The sequence below is a fragment of the Apium graveolens genome, chromosome 11, assembly GCF_009905375.1.
Source record: "Apium graveolens cultivar Ventura chromosome 11, ASM990537v1, whole genome shotgun sequence".
In the NCBI taxonomy this organism is placed as follows: Eukaryota; Viridiplantae; Streptophyta; class Magnoliopsida; order Apiales; family Apiaceae; genus Apium; species Apium graveolens.
The window spans coordinates 10,724,450-10,743,556 of NC_133657.1; the positions used below are offsets into that span (position 1 = coordinate 10,724,450).

Sequence of the window (19,107 nt, forward strand, 5' to 3'; positions counted from 1 at the left end):
TTTTAACTTTCGATTTGTGATGATATTGCTTTTTAAGGTCCTGTTGCAGCAACCATTTTTCTATTGATTTTGGCTTAGATATGTATTTCTTAATTGTGAATGCTTTGTCATTGATCAGTGGAACTACACTTTTTAGTCAAGCAGGAGATGGCAAAAGTAAAATCACTCAAAGATAATCAAGTCATTAAAATTAGGTGAAAGGATGAAGTTCAAGGAAAAAAACAGGTGCTACATTATAGTTAATCAAGAAGAAGGATCACTTAATCAGTGAAAGCAGTGGAGGCTGTCGCGTAATAAGCTACAGAAAACATTCCATGAACTATGCAAAGAATCCCTCCGATTGACAGAAAATGGTGTTCTGTGAAGCCACACGAAGCTCTTGATTTTCTGTTTGATGAGGTCCCAATTACCAGCATTGCTAATCCTACAGCCAGTATTATCCTGTTCAATCACGAAAACAATTGATTATAGTGAAATCTACAACAAGAATTAGGCTAATTTGCAGGAACAAACAAGGACACTGCAGAGATCATAGAAGATATAGAATTTGTGGAAACAGTCTCTCTACTGTCCTCTTGCATCTCACTCTCTCTGGATCTCTCTGAATACTTGAAGGTAACAAAAAAAAAAGATCAAAATTTATACTGACCAAGTGAAAATGAGGCATGCTACTGATAATTGTCTAGTAGGAGAAGCCTTTTCCAATTCATCTCGAGTACCAACGCTGCAGCCACCAAGTAAGTTTGCGATAACATGAGCTACACTTAAAAGTATTGCTGCAGCCAAGCCCAGTTGGAAGGCTTCATGACTTGGTTGCTTACACTCAAATATCCATAGCCTTAAATGCTTCTCCTGATACCATAAAACCAATTAATACACCCTATAACCTTATTTTGCTTGTAGTACCAGTGTCTGGACACTTGGACGCACGTACACTTATTTGAGGCCAAAAACATTGAAAAATTTCAAAATGTTGCCGAGCCCCGAAAACAAAGCTTTTAAAAAAGAGAACAAATGCATGTGTAATAATAACAAAACCATACCTGGTTTTGAGCAGCTTCAGCTTGTATGCCAAGAATCCCAGCAGTGATATCTAATGCAATGATGAAAAGACAAACAAAAATACCAACAATCTTTGCCATGAGGCTAGTAAAATGAGTGCCTTGATCAACCAGGTAAAGGTATAAAAGAGAGAAAACACAGTTGAATAGTGAGTAAGTGCTAAAAAGTTGGCAAAGATATATAGGGGGAATGAAATGGAGGTGGAGGATAAAATGATAATGCAGGAAAAAGTATGTTTTGTGAGAGATAACACTACTACTACTACTACTACTGTTTATGAAAAAAAACAGGACTTTATGTAATTACTTTAGAATGTAATAGTTTCCTTTTGACGGGGGGGCTGTGGGTAAAGAAGGAAGGAAGGCATAATACACAGCTCAGACTCTCGTGCCCCTGGCCATCTTTTACCCTTTTTATTTCGGTGGGATTTCAGATACGCTTTTTTACGCTAAAACCTTTTAATTATCTCTTTTTTTGCTTAACTGATTTTCAGAAATCAAGTCTAACGCAAGATTCTAGCTTAATCAGTCCATACATCAGATAATTGATTGAATCCAAGACGACGGAGGTTTATCGAAAATGTTAGAGGTCAAAACGGTACTATTTTATTATACTTTTTCTGTCCTATTTTTTTTTATATATTTTTTCTTTTTCGATATCTCACATTTCAAACATATTAAAAATGATAAAATTTTATAATATAAAAAATAATTATATCCCACTTATTATCACCATTTTCTTTAATTATACTCATTTTATATATTTAAATATTAATTAGTTCTATCATTTTTCATTTTTTTCCTCATAAAATTACATTTTATTAATCTCTGTATCCAAACTAAAGGTATATAATTAATATTTTACAAAAATATAGTAGGTTACAAAAATATATCTTCATAAAAGTTGATCCTTGTTAGTATGTTACCACCGTTAATATATCTATAAAACGTGATTATTAAGCAATGACATAGAGAAGATCTGTGACATAATAATCACATCAGTACTCCACAAAGTAATACTTACTTTAAATTCATTATAAGTTATATATAGTTCAAGTTGGGTCCAATTATTACATTTATTTGTTCTGTATAAGAAATGTTAGAATCCCAAAAATTATTCTTTATATATTTATTTATAAATAAGATACGTTCCTTATATTAATTTGAATCTCATGCATAAAAATATGACAGGTATTATTTTAGGAAATTTTTGAATAAAGAGTATTACTCTTTAAATGTTACCAAGTCCAGTGCACTTACGAGTTAATTAATTCTATTGAAATCTTCTTGTAATATTAACAATCGAATAATTTTATTTAAAATCTTAAAAAAGTAACTTAATTACAATTTATAAATGTAAAGTTGGGATGAAATTTTGGACAGCTTGACATGTACTCAGAACTTGACTCCTTCTGTCACTCACCTAATAAAATCATTTTATCAGCACATTATTATAGTAAAAGTTACAGATGTTCGTATTTTTTATTTGATTAAAGTGAAACTTTGGTTTTTGTGCAGTACTAGTTTTTTATTTTAAACATATAAAGTAGAAGAGAAAATTGGGCCTGAAAGTATCTCTCATACAAATAACCTGAAATTAAAATATTTTATAATGTAAGATTTATCTGAGATTAAAATATTTTATAATATAAAATATAAAATGCAAAAATTATCCATGCTATGCTTGTTTTCTTTCAACTCGATCGCCCCTCCATCCCTCAAGTAGAAACTGTTTGTGCTATAATTGTACAAAATTAATGGACCTGTTGTATCCAGTAAGGCCCAAAGTCGGATACTTTACTGCCTCCATAGGATAAACAAAGCTTCTTTTTCTTTAAAGCAAAGCAACTGTTACTTGTACTCACCAAATGAACATGGATTTTAATTACTACTAAAGTTTACTCCTTACCTCCTCAGTGTACACAACTGTCATTTCACGTGTGTTTGATCATTCACTGTAAACATTTGGATAATTCATACTCCCAGTAACTTCCCATATGTAGCATGCAAACATATTTGTGTTTGTAATTTTGTGCAGCCAAAACATTTTAAACTTAATCAAAACCCAATGACAATGCATCCGTTAATGTAATCTAACTCAAGTAAAAGAAGATAAAACAATGTACTGTAAGAAAATGAAGACAGCTAAATTCATTGATTAATTTTTGTTAACCCTTCCTTAAGTATTTCATAACTAGACTAGATCAGAGTATTAGTACCTTGTTAAACTAGCGACAGAAATATGGTGTATATCTGGAGATATAGATGAGAGAGAGAGAGAGAGAGAGAGAGAGAGAGCATGGGAGTTAGAGTGGAGCAAAGCTAGAGAAGAGCATGGAATTGAGAAGGACAGAAGCTTCCTCCAAAGTAAAAAGACGACTGATCATCTGAACTAGCTGCTCCACCGAGTAAACACACTTACCTTCTGAACTCATCTTCCCCTGAATCACCTCCGACTTCACCAACATCTGCAACACTCTGTTCCTATTATTCAAACTCATATTCTCACTTGCCAAACAATCATCCACCGGCATTGCCTTCAGCACGTTAACTTGCGCTTCTAAAAACTTGATGTACTTACCAGCATTCTCCAGAACCATCGTTGTATCCATTCTCTTCTTCTTGTGTGTGGGAAGAAGCTCCTTTAAGCTCTCAATCTTCTCCCGTACTCTTTGTCGTCTCTGACGAGCTAAGTCTCTCTGACGCTTGTGTTTCAGGTGAGTTGCACGAGGAGAGAGAGGTGAGTTAAGTTGTGATGATGACTGAGTCTCCAGTTTCGACTCAGTGTCTGGCTTTTCTTCAAGAGAGCATAAGTTTGGTAACTGAAACAATGAAGCCTGGTTGGAAATGTGATCTGACTGTTGCATGAAATCAGTCTCTTCAGGCTCGGTTTTCGGAACTCTAAAGGTGGTGTTGGTGGTTGAATCGAGTGAGGACTCAGGCTTGACATGTAAGCCATTGGAGATGAGAGGTGTGTTGAAGATGGGAAATGGATTAGAGACAGGAGAGATGGATGTTTGGTCAGGATTGTCGAAAAACAGAGGAAGCAGAGGCTTCTGATCAGTGATGCTTTGCAAGGATGGATATCCGAGTGATGACGATGAATAGAAGGTGTATGGATCATCGAAAGATGCTATGATGTTTTGTTGCTCTGCATCGAGATAAAAATATTTCTCCATTGTTCACAGTTGCTATGGAGCTGAAACGCAGAAAACAAACAAACCTTGTTATTTGAAGCACATAGATAAGAGACACACAAATGTGTAGTAAAATATATGTAGTATTACAAACAAATGAGGGGGAGGGGGGGGTGAATCATTATGGGGAAAAGAGCAGACGGCTAGCTGAGTAATGATGAGCGTACACACGCAGTTAGCAGTAACGTACCAGACCTGGTAATTTTCTTTTGCCAAAAAGTACTCTGCTATAGCCGACAGCTGCTCTGCCATCTGCCTGCCTCTGTCTTCCTCAACGGATTAGTACTACATAATATTCTACTGTCTATAGTGTCTGTGTGTGGGTTACATATAGTATATGAAGAGCACCTGACAAGAAACAATAGATAAAACTCAAGCTATAAAAACTATTTCTTTACTATTGCTCATGAAACATGGAAGTTAGACCAAGAAAACAAAATTTTAAATTATAATAAATGGGTTACAGATGAAATAAGCTAATTTAGATGAGTTAAAAAAACAACTGTACATAAGAATGGGAAAAAAAACCTAAAGAAGCAACAACTGCTTCATGGGATGCTGTCTTGTCGAAATTATAGGCAAACCACTATTAATATTACAAAGCCTACGTTACTCTCATGGAAGATTACATTCCCAAACAATTAGAAGAAATTCACTACTGTATCATAAAGCGGCTGCTGCTGCTGCTGCTGCTTCATGGGTTCCTGAAGAAACTACTACCTATCCCATTTGGCATGGAAAATTGGAAGTCTATGCTTTAACCAATGCACCAACTCCTTCTCCAGTGGAGCATTATGTAAAATAGCATCTAGCATTGGGCTGCCTACAACTTTTATTGGTTTCTCAAATGACCAGATTTCTTCCTTTGGCCAAGGTCTTTGTGATTGTTTCTCCTGGTCAATCAATACAAATGCCCATGTTAACTTCAAATACAACAAACCAAAATTATATTCCAGCACAACAAAATGTACAACCACTGATTTAAAGCAACAACCAGACCTGGTGCTTTCTGCTATTTCTAGCAGTTGCTAGAATGTGTATATGTAGGATAACAGTTTTTTCTACAAATTGGTTAAAAATTGCTCCCATATTTGGTAATTTCAGGAAAAGATAGTCTCTCCCTAATAGTTCTTTGCCCCGCGTGTATAAAGCAACTCGAGTTTACTCAGCAAGAAAAAAGAAAATTATCCAAAAGGCAACAGGAACAAAAAATTTGCTTTGGAAATAACATTTCCGTTATTATTTCTTCACAATTTTTATCTGTATTGACACGATATACCACCAGATATACACATTCTTGTTATTCAAAAGTAACATATTCTAGATCCAATCCAGAGTAGATGCCACTTGGGTACCATGCATGGAGTACAGCTTGAGTATAATTTAAGTTTATAACCATACAGGTTCAATGAAATGCATACAGCTAAATGGATAAATAAATCACTCACCATTCTTGCCAGCATAAGTTTCAGAGTCGTTGGACCATATACTCTCTGTCTTGATGGTTTATTGACCTTGGCGTAAAACGAACTAATATCGGGTAGAGATAAACAACCTCTGCTTGCTTTGGTAAGAGTGCAATCTGGCTCCGCATCTTGGTTATGCCAAAAAAGTAGCTGCCCCAAGCAGTAATTCTCACCATATGTCTTGCAATACTCGTGACGATCTGAGCCCAATTTATCGCTGTACTTGGGACCCAGGTCAAGGGGAGTGATATAAACAGGTGGAGATGTTACAGACTTATATTCCTGGAAAAGATATAGTCAATCAATACGGTCCATAAAGAACATATTCAGCCTTTATTGCATTTCAAACCCCCACCCCCTAACCCACCTCAAACCACAAAAATGGGAGAAACAAAAACTGGATGTAAATCGAAAACTTACACGTATTCTAAAAAAGCATTTTGTATAAGCATATAGGTGGATCAAGTCGGCAGCTGCATCATGCCGACACTTGTATGAACATTGTAGATTCCGGACCTCATCCCTCAACCTAAGAGGAAGCAGGAAAGCACAATTGAGTTGCAGAACTACAATTGCAAGATATTACTATTTTGAAGTACAGTCCAACCGGTCTCACCATAGCAAAGATTTGCGAAGCGCCCTCTGAATGTCATCCGAACCAGATGGATCATGAGAACGTATACTAGACCTAAGATCGTTAAGCGTGCTATCCTCCATATAAGGAGCCATGCAATGCAAAAGTTCGCCAACAAGTGATCCTTCTCCTTTCCATACATAGGACACTGCTTCTTCAGGATTAAGCCTCTCTAGTGGAGGTGGCGCTTTCTTTGGATCACCAAAAACACATCTCATGACATACCTCACCTACAAAAATATTCCAATCAGTTACCATGTTGTCTGCTTCGAATTTAAACAAGCTTGAACAGCAGAAGCTTCTTAATAGAACAAATAATCTAATGAAAAATTAAAAAGCCAAATATTTTAAATTAAAATAAAGACTAAATTAAACCTACACACAACTGCAATTTGAACTGAGATTACTTCATCTACTACTCTGTTTTTGCCATTTGGTGCAACTTATATCAAATTTGAAGATTACTTCTAGTCCAAAAATTACACTTAAAATCTCCCACCGTTCTGCATAACCATATATTGGGTTTTCAGCTTTTACCAATGGCACTTAAACTTCACATACATACATTGTAAAAAGGACAGAAGACGAGTAGAATTTAAGAGTGGGGCTACCTTGTCCAGAGTAAGAGCCAAATTCTGAAGTCGCTGGTTGTAGACGCCCTCGGCCTATACCCAATCAAGAAGAATAAGTATGTAAGCATACTGCACAGATATACTCTTTGGAAATACAGAAAAACGATCATGCGCTAAGCTGCAAACCAACAGGAAGATAACCATACTCACCTGCACTTCAGCATCAGTTTTCTCAACTTCTAAGATGTAATCACTAAAATATTTCTTCTTCTCATCCAAATTATGCCTCAAAATCTCAGCTGGAAGCTTGAGTCTTTCAGAGTTGATAAACCTCACCTTCAGGGGAAAAAACAAGTATTGGGAAAAAGAAAACTGTAAAAAAAATTCCTAAAACACTGAAGTCAGGTGTCGCAGATATATACCAAACGAGCAGAATATGCTATTAGCCAATCGGGCAACCCGCCAAGCAAACAACTGCCAAGTCCAGCCTTTCCCAAATCAATGTAATCGTCTTCAGATACTGAATTCAGTTCACAAGCCTCTAGCATCAACTGATGTCGATCAAGAATTCCATGGCACTCTTTTAGTACCTGTTGCAGAATACAGTCATAGGAATGTAGTCAACTTCTTAAAAAATTTCCAAGGCTAAAACAAATGTGCATACAACAAGCTTGAAGTAAATAACCAAGCAAGCCATTGGTCCATGATTGTGAAAGTCCTAAAATTTCAATCAAGTTCCAACTTGACCATTTTCAGATTTTCTATTCTTTGAAGGAAATAAGTATGCAACATATCATCATACTAAAATGTTAAATACAATGCTGTTATAGTTTTACCTTTTGAAAGGCTCCTTCCCCAGTTAGATTCAAGTAGCTTCCACGACAAACATGACTTCCGCAGAGGCAAACGGATGCTTCATACTCTTCCCTACTCTGAACCAATTTCACACATTAGTAACATCATAAACAATTTTTATACAAATCGTGTAGGGAACAATCTTCAGTAAAAGATTTGATAGGCAAAAGTGACTTGCCTCCGTAACAGAGTTATAATCAAATGTCACTTCTTCTCCATATCCAATAGGGCGCAGAGTATATATACCAATTTGGTACTGACCATCGACAGCAGTAACTCTGCATCAACAAACAGGTGAATATTGTTTCAAAATTGAACAAGTATCCATGCAATCAGCTGACGGGATGCTCCATTCGTGTAAGGCCAGATGACTATATGAGTCAAAATAAAATTCAGAAGCACCAACATTTAAAGGGGGAGGGGAACCAAAGAATCACTTTTATCTAAAGCGTTACTACTTGCCAAGAATTATACAAAGGATTCAGCTAAAGTTCCAGAAAGCAATTACCATATAGCTTAACAAAGGGAAAACTTATTAACTCCCCCTGTCCCATTTTAATTCATGTTCGACTTTTGAACACGTACTTTGAGGTGGAAAACTATAATAGGTATACTTGATAAAAAAATTAATTTCATATCAAATTAAAGTTTAGATTTTAGATTCTGGTTTATTAATTGATATTAATTTTATAAATAAAAAATATGTACAAGCATCACTTTTTTACACCTCAAAACATGATACACTGGTAAAGATTCTTTTAATATCCAGGATGAAGAAACTAACTTTGCTTCACAATTAGGACTGCAAGAATGACAAATCCGACTTGCATAATTTGCCTTGTGCATTGCATCAACAACTACCAAATCATAACCATCAGCATCACCCTGCCACGAAGAGATAAATAGTCACGGAATTATACTTGATCTAAAGAATATTACATTACACTTCAAGAACTTGATAATACTTTTGGTCTCTCAAGATAAATATTGTAGAACTCCGGTGCCGGCTCTTTACTATTATTCTGTAAAGAGCGAATCCCATCTTGCTTCTCAAACCATTTCCAGGCAGGGTAAACCTGTCATCAACAGTAAAGATACATAGTCGAACATTAGCTCAAGTACAAATTAAATCTGATGGGAAAAAACACATTTAGAACTGTTTATCGACAAAATCAGCATTACAATATTACCTCTCCCAAAAACTCCACAACAAAGTCATCCTGAACAAAGCCACCTTGTTTGTTGCATACAACACCAAGCCCCTAAATCATATCATAGCATAATTCATAATAGATAATTAAATTTGTAAGAGAATAAATGGTCGACCTATGATGTTAATAAAGACGTCATTGCATATTACCTTTCTGTACGCAACATAATTGTCATCTGGTCGTTTTTTAATGGAATTCAACATATACTGGCATACTCTTACAGTGCGCATATCATGTTCTTCCTTCGAAGTTTTAAGAATGTCTTCAATAACAGGCTCTAATGAGTACTTCATAGGAGTGTTTTCAGTGCCTGTGAAACTTCTTGCTTGCCTATTCAGAGTACGGAGTAGCATATCTTCAATAAAGACATGTTTATCTGAAAGAGGCCAATCCGACTCATCTGGCATTGAATCAAGTAGTAGATTATGCGTGTACGGATCAATGCCATATACTTCTTGTTCCAACACCTCGTCTCCAAGCTCCTTCCTAGGTTTGAAGTCTTTAACTTCAGGAATTTCCATATCGGACTCCTCAGTTCCATTTTTTTGAGCATCGAGCTTCTCCTTATATTCATCCGGTAAGGAGACCTGCATCTTTCTTTCCACTTCCTCCGTGTCAGCTACAATGACATAGTGATCGATAACTTCATATTTTCTGGTGACAGGGGGAACAAGACTTGCTTTTGTCATACGGGCACCCCATTCACGATCATCTGCGAAAGTTTCAAATCCATCTTCTGCATTAGAGAAGTCGTCCCTGCTTGACTCCCTTTTTTTACCTTCCGACTCAAAACCCAATTCACTTTCCGAGGAAGAAGTGGAACCATCTGTCTCAGTTTCTTCAGAAGACCCATCAGATGTTTCACTTCCTGAATCTATAGACCTTTTATTCAACTTAGATAAATGTCGTTTAATTTCTCCATCAGAAGCATAATCTCCGATATCAGGCACACCATTGATAAAGGATCCATTACTCCTCATCGAGTATTTCCTTTCAGTTAGCTTATTAATTTTCTTGAACTTTGAGGAAGCAGAACAGAACCCTGGAGGTGACTCATCTCTCAAAATCTTCGTTAACTGGTCTCTCTCATGGAATGCCTTTGAGCCACCATCCAAACTTGTGGCAAGACGAATAAATAAAGTAATGATGTGATTCATGTTTCTGGTATCCCCTCGATTTTTTCTTCTGGTTGAAAATGATCGTAAAACAGCATGCTCAGTTCAATAAATACGGACAATTTAAATACAACTAATTTTTTATTTCTTTTGGTGTAATGGCGTAGCCCATGTGTGGGATAAGTTTCAGAAGTGAACTTGGGAGGGAAAATACACTCACAAATATGAAATAACTCAACAATAATATTTCCTCATGACAAGTAATGAGATACAACTGGTATATGTATATTTATATATTATATATTAGCAACCTAAACCACTGCCACAACTTAATTTAAAATCCTGGACTAATTTGATTTCGAATGCAATAATTATTTAGTGAACAGCATAATGTCTCATTATATTATATATTTAGATATGGGATTCCAAAGCCTTCTATAATAATCAATTGATGTCTTGTGAGCGTTCCCTACATCATATATAAATAAGAGGCTAAAATAGATTTATAAGGACAAGCGGTAAAAGAAAAAAGGACGGACAACTTACTTCATTGCATCTCTGCACATCCGCCTTATATCTTCCTTAACTGAGTGCAAGCCATGAGCAGCATAATAACCATTCTCCATTCTGCATGTAATCTGTGCAACCTGGTAAAGAATTTCAAAAAACAATGTAAGTCTAATAAAATCAGGACATTCAAATTTGACCCACCAGAAGAAAGCAGGTAACCTGTACCTTGGCCTCAAAGAAATCAAAGGTATTCTCCTTCATGATTCCCTTCAAACTTGCTGTAAGAAATTCTTCCATCTTTCTGTACCCATTTCCTGATTTTTTAAAGGCCAGCTGCCTCAGATGAGCACCCCTGGACAAGATGGATGATGATCTCTTTGCATCAAAAAGTTTTGAACGTTTGTACAAGCTTCTACGGAATAACTGATTTGCACTGTCTCTGGCACTTGAGCTTTCCAAATAATCTCTCAGGCCACTAGAATCCTCATTTTGACTACCATAAGAAGTCTTAAAAACTGATGAAGTTCTGTCATTTATGTGTTTAAGACTCCTTGTTCTTAGAAGTGAAAGACGGTCACCAACCCAAGTGATGCTAGGAAACCTAGAAATCAAGTCGTCGAACTGGTTGCAGCCTCTAATATCAACAGATGATATAGAAGGGAGCAACTGAAGAACTTCTTCAAGTGTACCCAAAGTAATATTTGTGCAACCTCGTAAAACCAGAGATGTAACTTTTTCTTTATCATAACCATTCTGCAAGAAAATAGACCATCGGGGTCAAAGAGACTGACATATTCAGCAGCAGCCATACAATATTCCCAATTAGAGAAAGTGAGTAAGAAAATAAAACTTACCAAGATGCTAAATATCACAGAATCAGTACAAGAGGGAGCAACAGAGGACAAGTCAGCCTGTACGCAGAGATTCTTGTAGAACTTCGATACACATCTCCAGTGCTTACAAGTGGATCCCGAATGAACAAGAGATTTTAGGTCAGTTCTGAGAAAGTGGAATACTCGTGCAAGCACAAGGCCGTCAAGCAAACCCCACAACCCAACTTCACTCTCAGAACCTGTTTTGTCTTCTTTCGGAAAGGTAACATCCTTGCATAGATCTTCAAACAAACACTCATCATTCTGGACTGGCAGTATGTCATCTTCTGATTCATAATTTTCTTCACTTTCATCAACCAGAAGTCTGCGTCTTTTGCCCAGACGAAATTGCTCTGTATTGATCAGTGATGCATTACAATTCATGTGTTTACAATAAAATGACAGGGAAAGAAGAAACTTACATGCAGTACATATGGAAAAACAGAGAGAATCAGCCAGCAAAATAATATATGTACCTAGGAAAACTTGACTAGGGAATAAATGTACATAAACAGGAGGGTGGATCAGATTACTGACCAGAAGAACACTGAAGTGAAGGCCACAATATTAAAGTGATTATGAGAAACTAAGTAGTAGCTAATGAAGTTGAATAGTTTAGACATATTCACATCAATAACCAAATATTAAAAAGAAAGTCCATGTTGCATGCAACATGAGAACTCCATTCTTCTGTTTTAGTGGTTCAAACATTTTGCTAACAATATGGAAGGGAAAGGACTGGATTTTAAGCTCCAGTTATCGTGAGAGAAGTAAGAAGCACATCCAAATGTGGCTAGTTACATATATAAACAACTGCAGATTTTTATTTGCACAAGACTACACTGCATACCATCTACTGTTTAAGTGCCAACACCATGTAGTGAAATGTATGTGACAGCCAGTTTGGTTCTTACATTGTTTATGCATCATTTCAAATTTGAAATCAACAATAAAAAGTCAAGTCCACCATAAATTGTGCCACTAACAAATAAAGAAAAATTAACTAGATCATGCATTACTTCAAGAATATGATTTGCTACATAGGTGAGTACAGAAACATATGAAAATTTCAGAAGAGTCAATTGTACCTGATCTTTGGAATCTAGTGGCAGATAAATTACTTGTGTGTTTTTCCATCTCTTTTCTAGGTTGCTGCAGGTTGATCCATGGGTCAAGAACCTCATTTATAGCAGCAGCAAACTCTCGGCTCTTGTAAGATTTCATAACCAGCTCATGGAGCTTGCCTCGAGTATAACCAATGTAATGTGGATGCAGACTTTCAAATGAATTAAAATGAAAGGTTTCATTAAGTGCACCACGCTTGGTTTCTAAACAAGATGCTCCAGAATTACTGCTAGAAATACAACCACCGTCTCTTTGAATCTTATCAGCAGCTTGAGAAGACTGTGCAACTGAGATTACTGGAACCCAGATGTTATCAACTTTTCTAAAAACACTGGTACGCTTCTGGATGATGCCTTGTTCTGCCAATACCTGAATCTCTGAAGAAAGTAATGGCCCTTGTTCATGTCCAGTACCATCGAGGTAATACCAGTCACCCATATGTAATTGAAGGTCATCTGCTGTGCAAAGACGGTCTTGCGGTAGATTTATGGATGTTATGCTCTTCAAACTTCCCTGAGAGTCTTGGTCATGCATGTTTTTCATTCTTGCATCGCCTTCCACAGATGGTCTCTTTGCATCGTTTATTGAAGAATGGTGCCTGCTAGACCTTGAAGAGTGTCTATCCTTCGGTTTAGCTTTTGCCCGAGGTTCAGATACAAAGGAACCATGGTCCTTAACCACACAGGTATTTATTCGGACCACTGGAAGCATCATTCCTCTCACCCCCCTAACAGCAATAGATTTACCTTGACTTAACTTGATAATACTAGTTTCATTATATTCATCAGGCGAGGAAAATGCCCAAAGTGGGAGATCAAATCTTCTGCTAGAAGAATTATACAATTCATCTTTATGATGCCACCGAGGGTCCTCATGCCCAGATCTTGGCATCAAACACAGGGGGTAGCCATCATTTAGAACATTTTTCTTTTTATATAATCTGTCTTGGTAAGCTTCATCACTCCTCATCCAATCACCACCCTTGCATGACCATCTTCCAGAGAACCAGTCACCATAGGAATACATACTATCAGCGTCGACAGATGGAGTAGCACTTGAAGTTGCTTCAGTTCCTTTCATAGAGCCTTCTAGGAAGCTCGATGAGTAGTCTCCTCCTTTTTGGTCAGAATGTTCCTCTGTATGAAGTTCACAAGTCAGGCCTGTCGTGAAATGCCCAGAGTTACAGAATATGACAAAAGATTTCTGCACAAGCTAGTGCATTTCAACATACAAAATCGGAACTATGAGAACCAAAGTATATGATAAATGATGCATTCTTATTTCAAGCATGCTTGACAACACTATCATTGATGACAACATTGTAACAACATGATGAACCCACCATTGTGAAGTAGATGATCCATTATACACATTTAAAATTCAGAAGATTCATTTTCAAATCACAGAATTAAATATCTTGTATGCAATTCAGTCTATCAAACCATTACTGATTTAAGTTTAAACTACTACTTGCAAATCTTTTATTGTAGGACTTCAAATAAATCATGTCAGCCTGTATCAGTCTTGGATTTGAAATTGAAAATTTTGACTTAAATAATTATTTGTGGAGGACAGCAGAGTATTTAACTTTTCTGCAAAACAAAAGCTGCTCCTAAGTTCTTTTGATTCATGTTTTCATATTGTCAAATAGTATTAGTGTTCATCTAGTAACAGAAAACTCCTAACCTGATTCTTTTTTAGAGATTCCAACTCTCAGGTCCATTGTCAGCCAGAATGTCATGAGTAAAGATACAGCCAAATTCTTTTGAAGCATATTTTGTTAAAGCATAATTATTTGTATATGCAGTCCATGGACAACATAATAATTTCATGCGGCTACCCAAATTTTTATTTTACTTAATTGGAACCAGAACCATGTTTATCACGTAGCCAAGTTGCTAACATATTCAAGGCGACGTGGCGACGTGTCCACAAGTCATTCACAACTTAATCTATCATCACATCTTATACATACATTTATTAGATTTATTATAAAAGACAATTGCATCTTACACTTCTACAAATTATCTAAAACTTTTAAATATAAGTTTAAAATACATGTATGTACATAAGTCAGCCACTAACAACAAAATTTTTAAGGAAAGATAAAAAAAATGAATACTGTATAGCTAGTTTATACTTGATACATATAACTGATGCATTAATTTATATATATATATGCACACACACATAAATTTATATACATTTATATACATACATATCTATATTTATGCTAAAAGATCTAGTACTCTCATCATAAAAGGAGAGACATTACTAACCCTAAGTCAGACGAGAGCGGGACAAGACGGAAGAAATAAGAAGAAGGTGCGACCACAAGAGAAGAAGCATTTGACGGATGAAAAAAAAATCTCCAAGGAAAGAATTGGGAATTTTAGGGCAACCAAATAGGCAGTCGTAGCTGAAAGAAATTACAACTGTATATACCATTTCCCAACCCAAATAGGACGCATATATGACATTGATTTTGGGTTTTAATACAAAATAAAGAACAAATTTGGGGTCGGAACCAACACGTAGGCAGGCATATAGTTAGGGCTTTTACTCATTTTTATCGAAATTTGTGTTAAGTAAAAAATCCCGCATACAACTTGGGCCGGCCCATTAGTGATTCAACCATATACATTTTCTACAAACACAAAATGATGACATAACCCAATAATATATGCTTTAAAAACAATACATACTCAAATCATACAAAACCATACTAATTTGGAAAATGTTGATACTTCACCAACAATTAATGATTTGCTAAAAGATATTCTGGGAGATATCACCACATACACATAGGATTTACAAGTAAAACTAAAGAAATTGTCTATACCTTCACACAGCCCCCATTTATTCCACTCTATGTGATCAAAAGTCATGTGCAGCACTTCTGAAAGATGACAGAGTAACAAGGACATGAGAAGGATATAAGTTACATGAGAAAAAGATTAAAAAAATACCATGTTAAGGTTAAAAAAACAGGGAGAGAGTTTTACCGCCTACTGTCTCGAGTTCTCTTCCTGGAACAATAGTACACCCCTCTAGTAGTGCACCAACTCGTTCATCAAGATGAAAATCAGGTGCAGCCTGCGATTCAGCTATATTACCAACTATCAGCTCAGTAGAAGCTGCTTCCGTTTTATCATTTATGTGATGAATACCATACTGGATCGCATCTCCTGACTCAGCCAATGCATTACCAGGAGCCTCAGGGGGAGTTACTAACTGAGTGATAGAGTCTGAAATAATGGATGGAAAATTAGAAGTGACTAATGGTGAAACTGCATTTTCAACAGTCACCCACCTGTCACTGTCTGAGTGCTTAATCAAGTGATCTGAAACAAGAATGCCTTTTTCCACAAGCATCTTCAGGTCACACAATCTAGAAGGGCCCTGATCCACACCATAATGGTCCAAGTAGAACCATTTCCCTGAATCTGAATCCGCCACAACAGCAACATGTGGTGGTGTATCGCATATATCCATGTCCTCTTCCATAGAAAGCAATTCATCAGTACCTGTGTTAACCTGAAGAGACTCAGTTTTATTTACACATGGACTACATGGTGGCTCCTCCTTGTGAGATTGAAGATTAGCCATTTTTTCATGTGATTTATCACCAAAATCCAGATTTCTCCTATATTCAGGTTCCTTCTCTAATAATTCGGAATCTCTTCCATCAGGTTTCTTAATGTTGAGCTTCTCTTCCGGTAGTTTCTTACCATGCTGACTCTGCCGTTTTTCTTGTGATACAATTTTCCTGTTTGTTTCCCTATACTTATCGCCTCTCCCCCAATAAAGCGTAGAATGCTCCTGGAAGTTTGGGGTTCTATCTCTTCTATCATGGTACCTATTTTGATCTTGCGGCGACCGGTCAGAATAACTAGGACTTCCATTTCTATTATCTTGGTAACGGCTCCGATCATAAGGAGATCTACCACGGTGGGCTGTAGTCGAATCTGGACTCCGGTCATATGGAGATCTACCACGGTGGGCTGTAGTTGGAGCTGGAGTCCGATCATAAGGAGATCTACCACGATGGGCTGCAATTGGAGCTGGACTCCGATCATAAGGAGATCTACCACGGGGGGCTGCAGTTGGAGCTGGACTCCGATCATAAGGAGATCTACCACGGTGGGCTGTAGTTGGAGCTGGACTCCGATCACAAGGAGATCTACCACGGTGGGCTGTACTCAAGACCGGACTACGATCATAAGGAGATCGACCACGGTGGGCTGTGATTGGAGCAGGACTCCGATCACGATTATCATGGTAGCGGGCCTGTTCACGTGGGGACCGCTCATAATGATGTGGACTACCATTATGTCTGTCGTAGATGATTTTGGAGGAAGAATCATATTGTCTAGATGAATATCTGTCAGACGGCATATTCCTGGATGATACAGAATTTCGATATGGTTTCTCCATAGATGGCCGTTGATAGTGCTCTGCATATGCAGAACGATTACCATCATCTGAAAGTCTCCGACTTTTAGACATAGACATTGCATAATCGTCATACTCACTGTAGTGTCTGCGATCACTGCTCTCTGAATCAGTACCATGCCTCTTCAATCTATTTCCTACTGATGATGAGTAATCTCTAGCATGACTCTTGCTAGTATGATATTCATTCTTCAACAAGCCTTCGTCATCCACTATTTTCGAACTAATTCTCGGTTTCCTGTCCTGCTTACCTTCCCACCTAGACGAACTTTTATGGCCACTTCTTCTATTAAACTCTTTGTCACCTGTATACTTACCTGAAGGTGGCGTCCGATCAGAATCACATCTCCATACCTTATCCCTCGAAGAATCATACCGATGCATTCGTGCATAACCACCATCATCCTTCATCATTTCGCTATTATGCCATCTGTCTGGAACAAACTCACCGTTCTCCAGCTCATCTTTTCCCGCTTTCCAATACCCAGCTTCATTCACCTCAACCTCCCCGTTCTTATACTTCCCCGAACCAAACTTGCCATTATCAACTTCCTCTTTCTGCCACCTCCCAGACGAAAACTCATCCCTTTTCTTCCTACCATTAATATCAACTACACTATCTACCTTCTCTATCCTACTTCTAATCTCAACTCTCCTCGGCTTATCGGGAATAAACTCCCCATTCTCAACCTCCCCCTCTTCAACCTCATCCTTACCCTGTCCATTCTCGACCGCAACCTCGTCACCACTAGTCTTACTCCCTTTACCTAAACTCCCAAATTCACTCTTCCTAACCTCACTCCTCTTAACACTACCACTACTACTACCACTACCTTCCTTCTTCATCTTAATCTTGCGCTTCACTTTAGAACTAACAAGCTGTTTTCCATTTCCTCCGCAAACCGAAAACTGGTCCATAACATGCTGCGAAGAAACACATGCAACACCGCCATCGCCCATGGACATGAAAAAACAAATCCTTTAATCAATTCAACAAACTCGATTATTCTTCGCCCCGGGGCTATGGATGCTCATAATGCAATTCCTTCCAATCCGCTCCGTAATCGAACCCTAATTTCACCAAAACCAAAACAATAGCTAATCAATGTAGGGTTTCAAAAAACACACACAATCGAATCTTCAAAATTGATAAATAATCACAATAATTAACCAAATTAACACACAATAACAAAAAAAATAACTTACAATTGGAAAAAGCAAGGACAGATCGAGTAAGAATAGGTGAAGACGGAATCTATAGATACAGGAAGATATGTATGTAAGTATATATTTGAGGATTGTTGTGTTGAGTTTATGTAAGTTTCTCTCTCTTTCTGATCTATAAATCGTTGTTGTTGTTGTTGATGAATACAATTAAAACCAAGCTGAGTTCTTCTCCCCCCTCTTCTTGGACCGTATTTTATTTAACACACACGCCCTCTCTTTTTACTTTTTTTCCTTTTATTTTCGCGTCTTCGTAATTTTAATTCCTTTTTCGCTTGTATCATACGTAGTTTCAAATTACCTGGGTTGTGTAATTTGTTGTCCTGGTAAAAAAACAACTACTCTGGGTTGTATTTAGCTTTTTATGGATTCACGAAGGAAGGCAAATGATATTTCCACCTTGATTGATTCGATTAAATTAAGTATTGTTGTTGGGATCTTCGATTATCATCTTGGGACTACGAAGAATGGTATAAGATTTTAATGGTAAACTGATCGGACGAGATGAGCTTAATTCATGTAATGAACGATAATTTTCACGGCATTGATAAGTCCATATGACAATTATGGGTTATTTTCAAAAAAGAAAAGAAAATTATGGGTTAAGTTATGGTATATATTTTTTATGTTGAATTGTCACGTACCTTCACGTATATATCAGTTTTTATCTAAAACACTTATTTCTCTGTACACATAAATGGGGGATTTTTTGTGAAAATAACATCTTCGTTCTTTTGAATAAGAATAATGCGTACATTAATACGTTTGTTTGGCGGGTTTAATAGGTATTAAAGTGTATTCATCTCCTTA

General features: G+C 37.0%; 3 protein-coding genes across 5 annotated transcripts; all 3 read right to left on the bottom strand.

Annotated features, from left to right (window-relative positions):
* Window positions 1–131: 131 nt before the first annotated feature.
* On the bottom strand, window positions 132–1,280 carry LOC141698142 (protein VASCULATURE COMPLEXITY AND CONNECTIVITY-like). The gene is made up of 3 exons (XM_074502770.1): window positions 1,044–1,280; window positions 650–852; window positions 132–441 (listed from the first exon to the last, which is right to left on the bottom strand). The coding sequence occupies exons 1-3, from the start codon at window positions 1,140–1,142 to the stop codon at window positions 261–263; spliced, it is 483 nt and encodes a 160-aa protein (XP_074358871.1). The 5' UTR covers window positions 1,143–1,280; the 3' UTR covers window positions 132–260.
* A 1,965-nt stretch (window positions 1,281–3,245) lies between these two features.
* Window positions 3,246–4,328, bottom strand: LOC141698574 (uncharacterized). The gene has a single exon (XM_074503295.1). The coding sequence runs from the start codon at window positions 4,238–4,240 to the stop codon at window positions 3,368–3,370; it is 873 nt and encodes a 290-aa protein (XP_074359396.1). The 5' UTR covers window positions 4,241–4,328; the 3' UTR covers window positions 3,246–3,367.
* Window positions 4,329–4,678: 350 nt separating this feature from the next.
* LOC141695154 (histone-lysine N-methyltransferase ATXR3-like) lies at window positions 4,679–18,521 on the bottom strand. 3 transcript variants are annotated; one of them, XM_074499417.1, is made up of 20 exons: window positions 18,280–18,521; window positions 15,624–18,144; window positions 15,461–15,517; window positions 12,582–13,754; window positions 11,476–11,846; window positions 10,847–11,374; window positions 10,658–10,758; window positions 9,146–10,181; window positions 8,976–9,047; window positions 8,751–8,861; window positions 8,570–8,670; window positions 7,964–8,063; window positions 7,767–7,862; window positions 7,353–7,520; window positions 7,141–7,266; window positions 6,970–7,023; window positions 6,341–6,588; window positions 6,145–6,253; window positions 5,707–6,006; window positions 4,679–5,151 (listed from the first exon to the last, which is right to left on the bottom strand). In XM_074499417.1, exons 2-20 carry the CDS (start codon window positions 18,037–18,039, stop codon window positions 4,975–4,977), a joined length of 7,344 nt encoding a protein of 2,447 aa, XP_074355518.1. In that variant the 5' UTR covers window positions 18,040–18,144; window positions 18,280–18,521; the 3' UTR covers window positions 4,679–4,974. The 3 variants fall into 3 exon arrangements, with proteins under 3 accessions (XP_074355518.1, XP_074355517.1, XP_074355516.1); XM_074499416.1 differs by having other exon boundaries at window positions 9,146–10,178; window positions 12,582–13,778; XM_074499415.1 differs by having other exon boundaries at window positions 12,582–13,778.
* Between the last annotated feature and the right edge of the window lie 586 nt (window positions 18,522–19,107).

What these genes read in the sequence shown, in the direction of transcription:
- LOC141698142 (XM_074502770.1), bottom strand. Translation starts at nt 1,142, where the DNA reads ATGGCAAAGATTGTTGGTATTTTTGTTTGTCTTTTCATCATTGCATTA. An exon ending in CTGAAGCTGCTCAAAACCAG is followed by an intron (nt 853 to 1,043) that starts GTATGGTTTTGT and finishes TTATGGTATCAG; the next exon opens with GAGAAGCATTTAAGGCTATG. An exon ending in GCATGCCTCATTTTCACTTG is followed by an intron (nt 442 to 649) that starts GTCAGTATAAAT and finishes GTGATTGAACAG; the next exon opens with GATAATACTGGCTGTAGGAT.
- LOC141698574 (XM_074503295.1), bottom strand. Translation starts at nt 4,240, where the DNA reads ATGGAGAAATATTTTTATCTCGATGCAGAGCAACAAAACATCATAGCA.
- LOC141695154 (XM_074499415.1), bottom strand. Translation starts at nt 18,039, where the DNA reads ATGTCCATGGGCGATGGCGGTGTTGCATGTGTTTCTTCGCAGCATGTT. An exon ending in TAAATGGGGGCTGTGTGAAG is followed by an intron (nt 13,779 to 15,460) that starts GTATAGACAATT and finishes ATTTCACGACAG; the next exon opens with GCCTGACTTGTGAACTTCAT. An exon ending in ATGTGCAGAGATGCAATGAA is followed by an intron (nt 10,182 to 10,657) that starts GTAAGTTGTCCG and finishes ATTTTCAACCAG; the next exon opens with AAGAAAAAATCGAGGGGATA.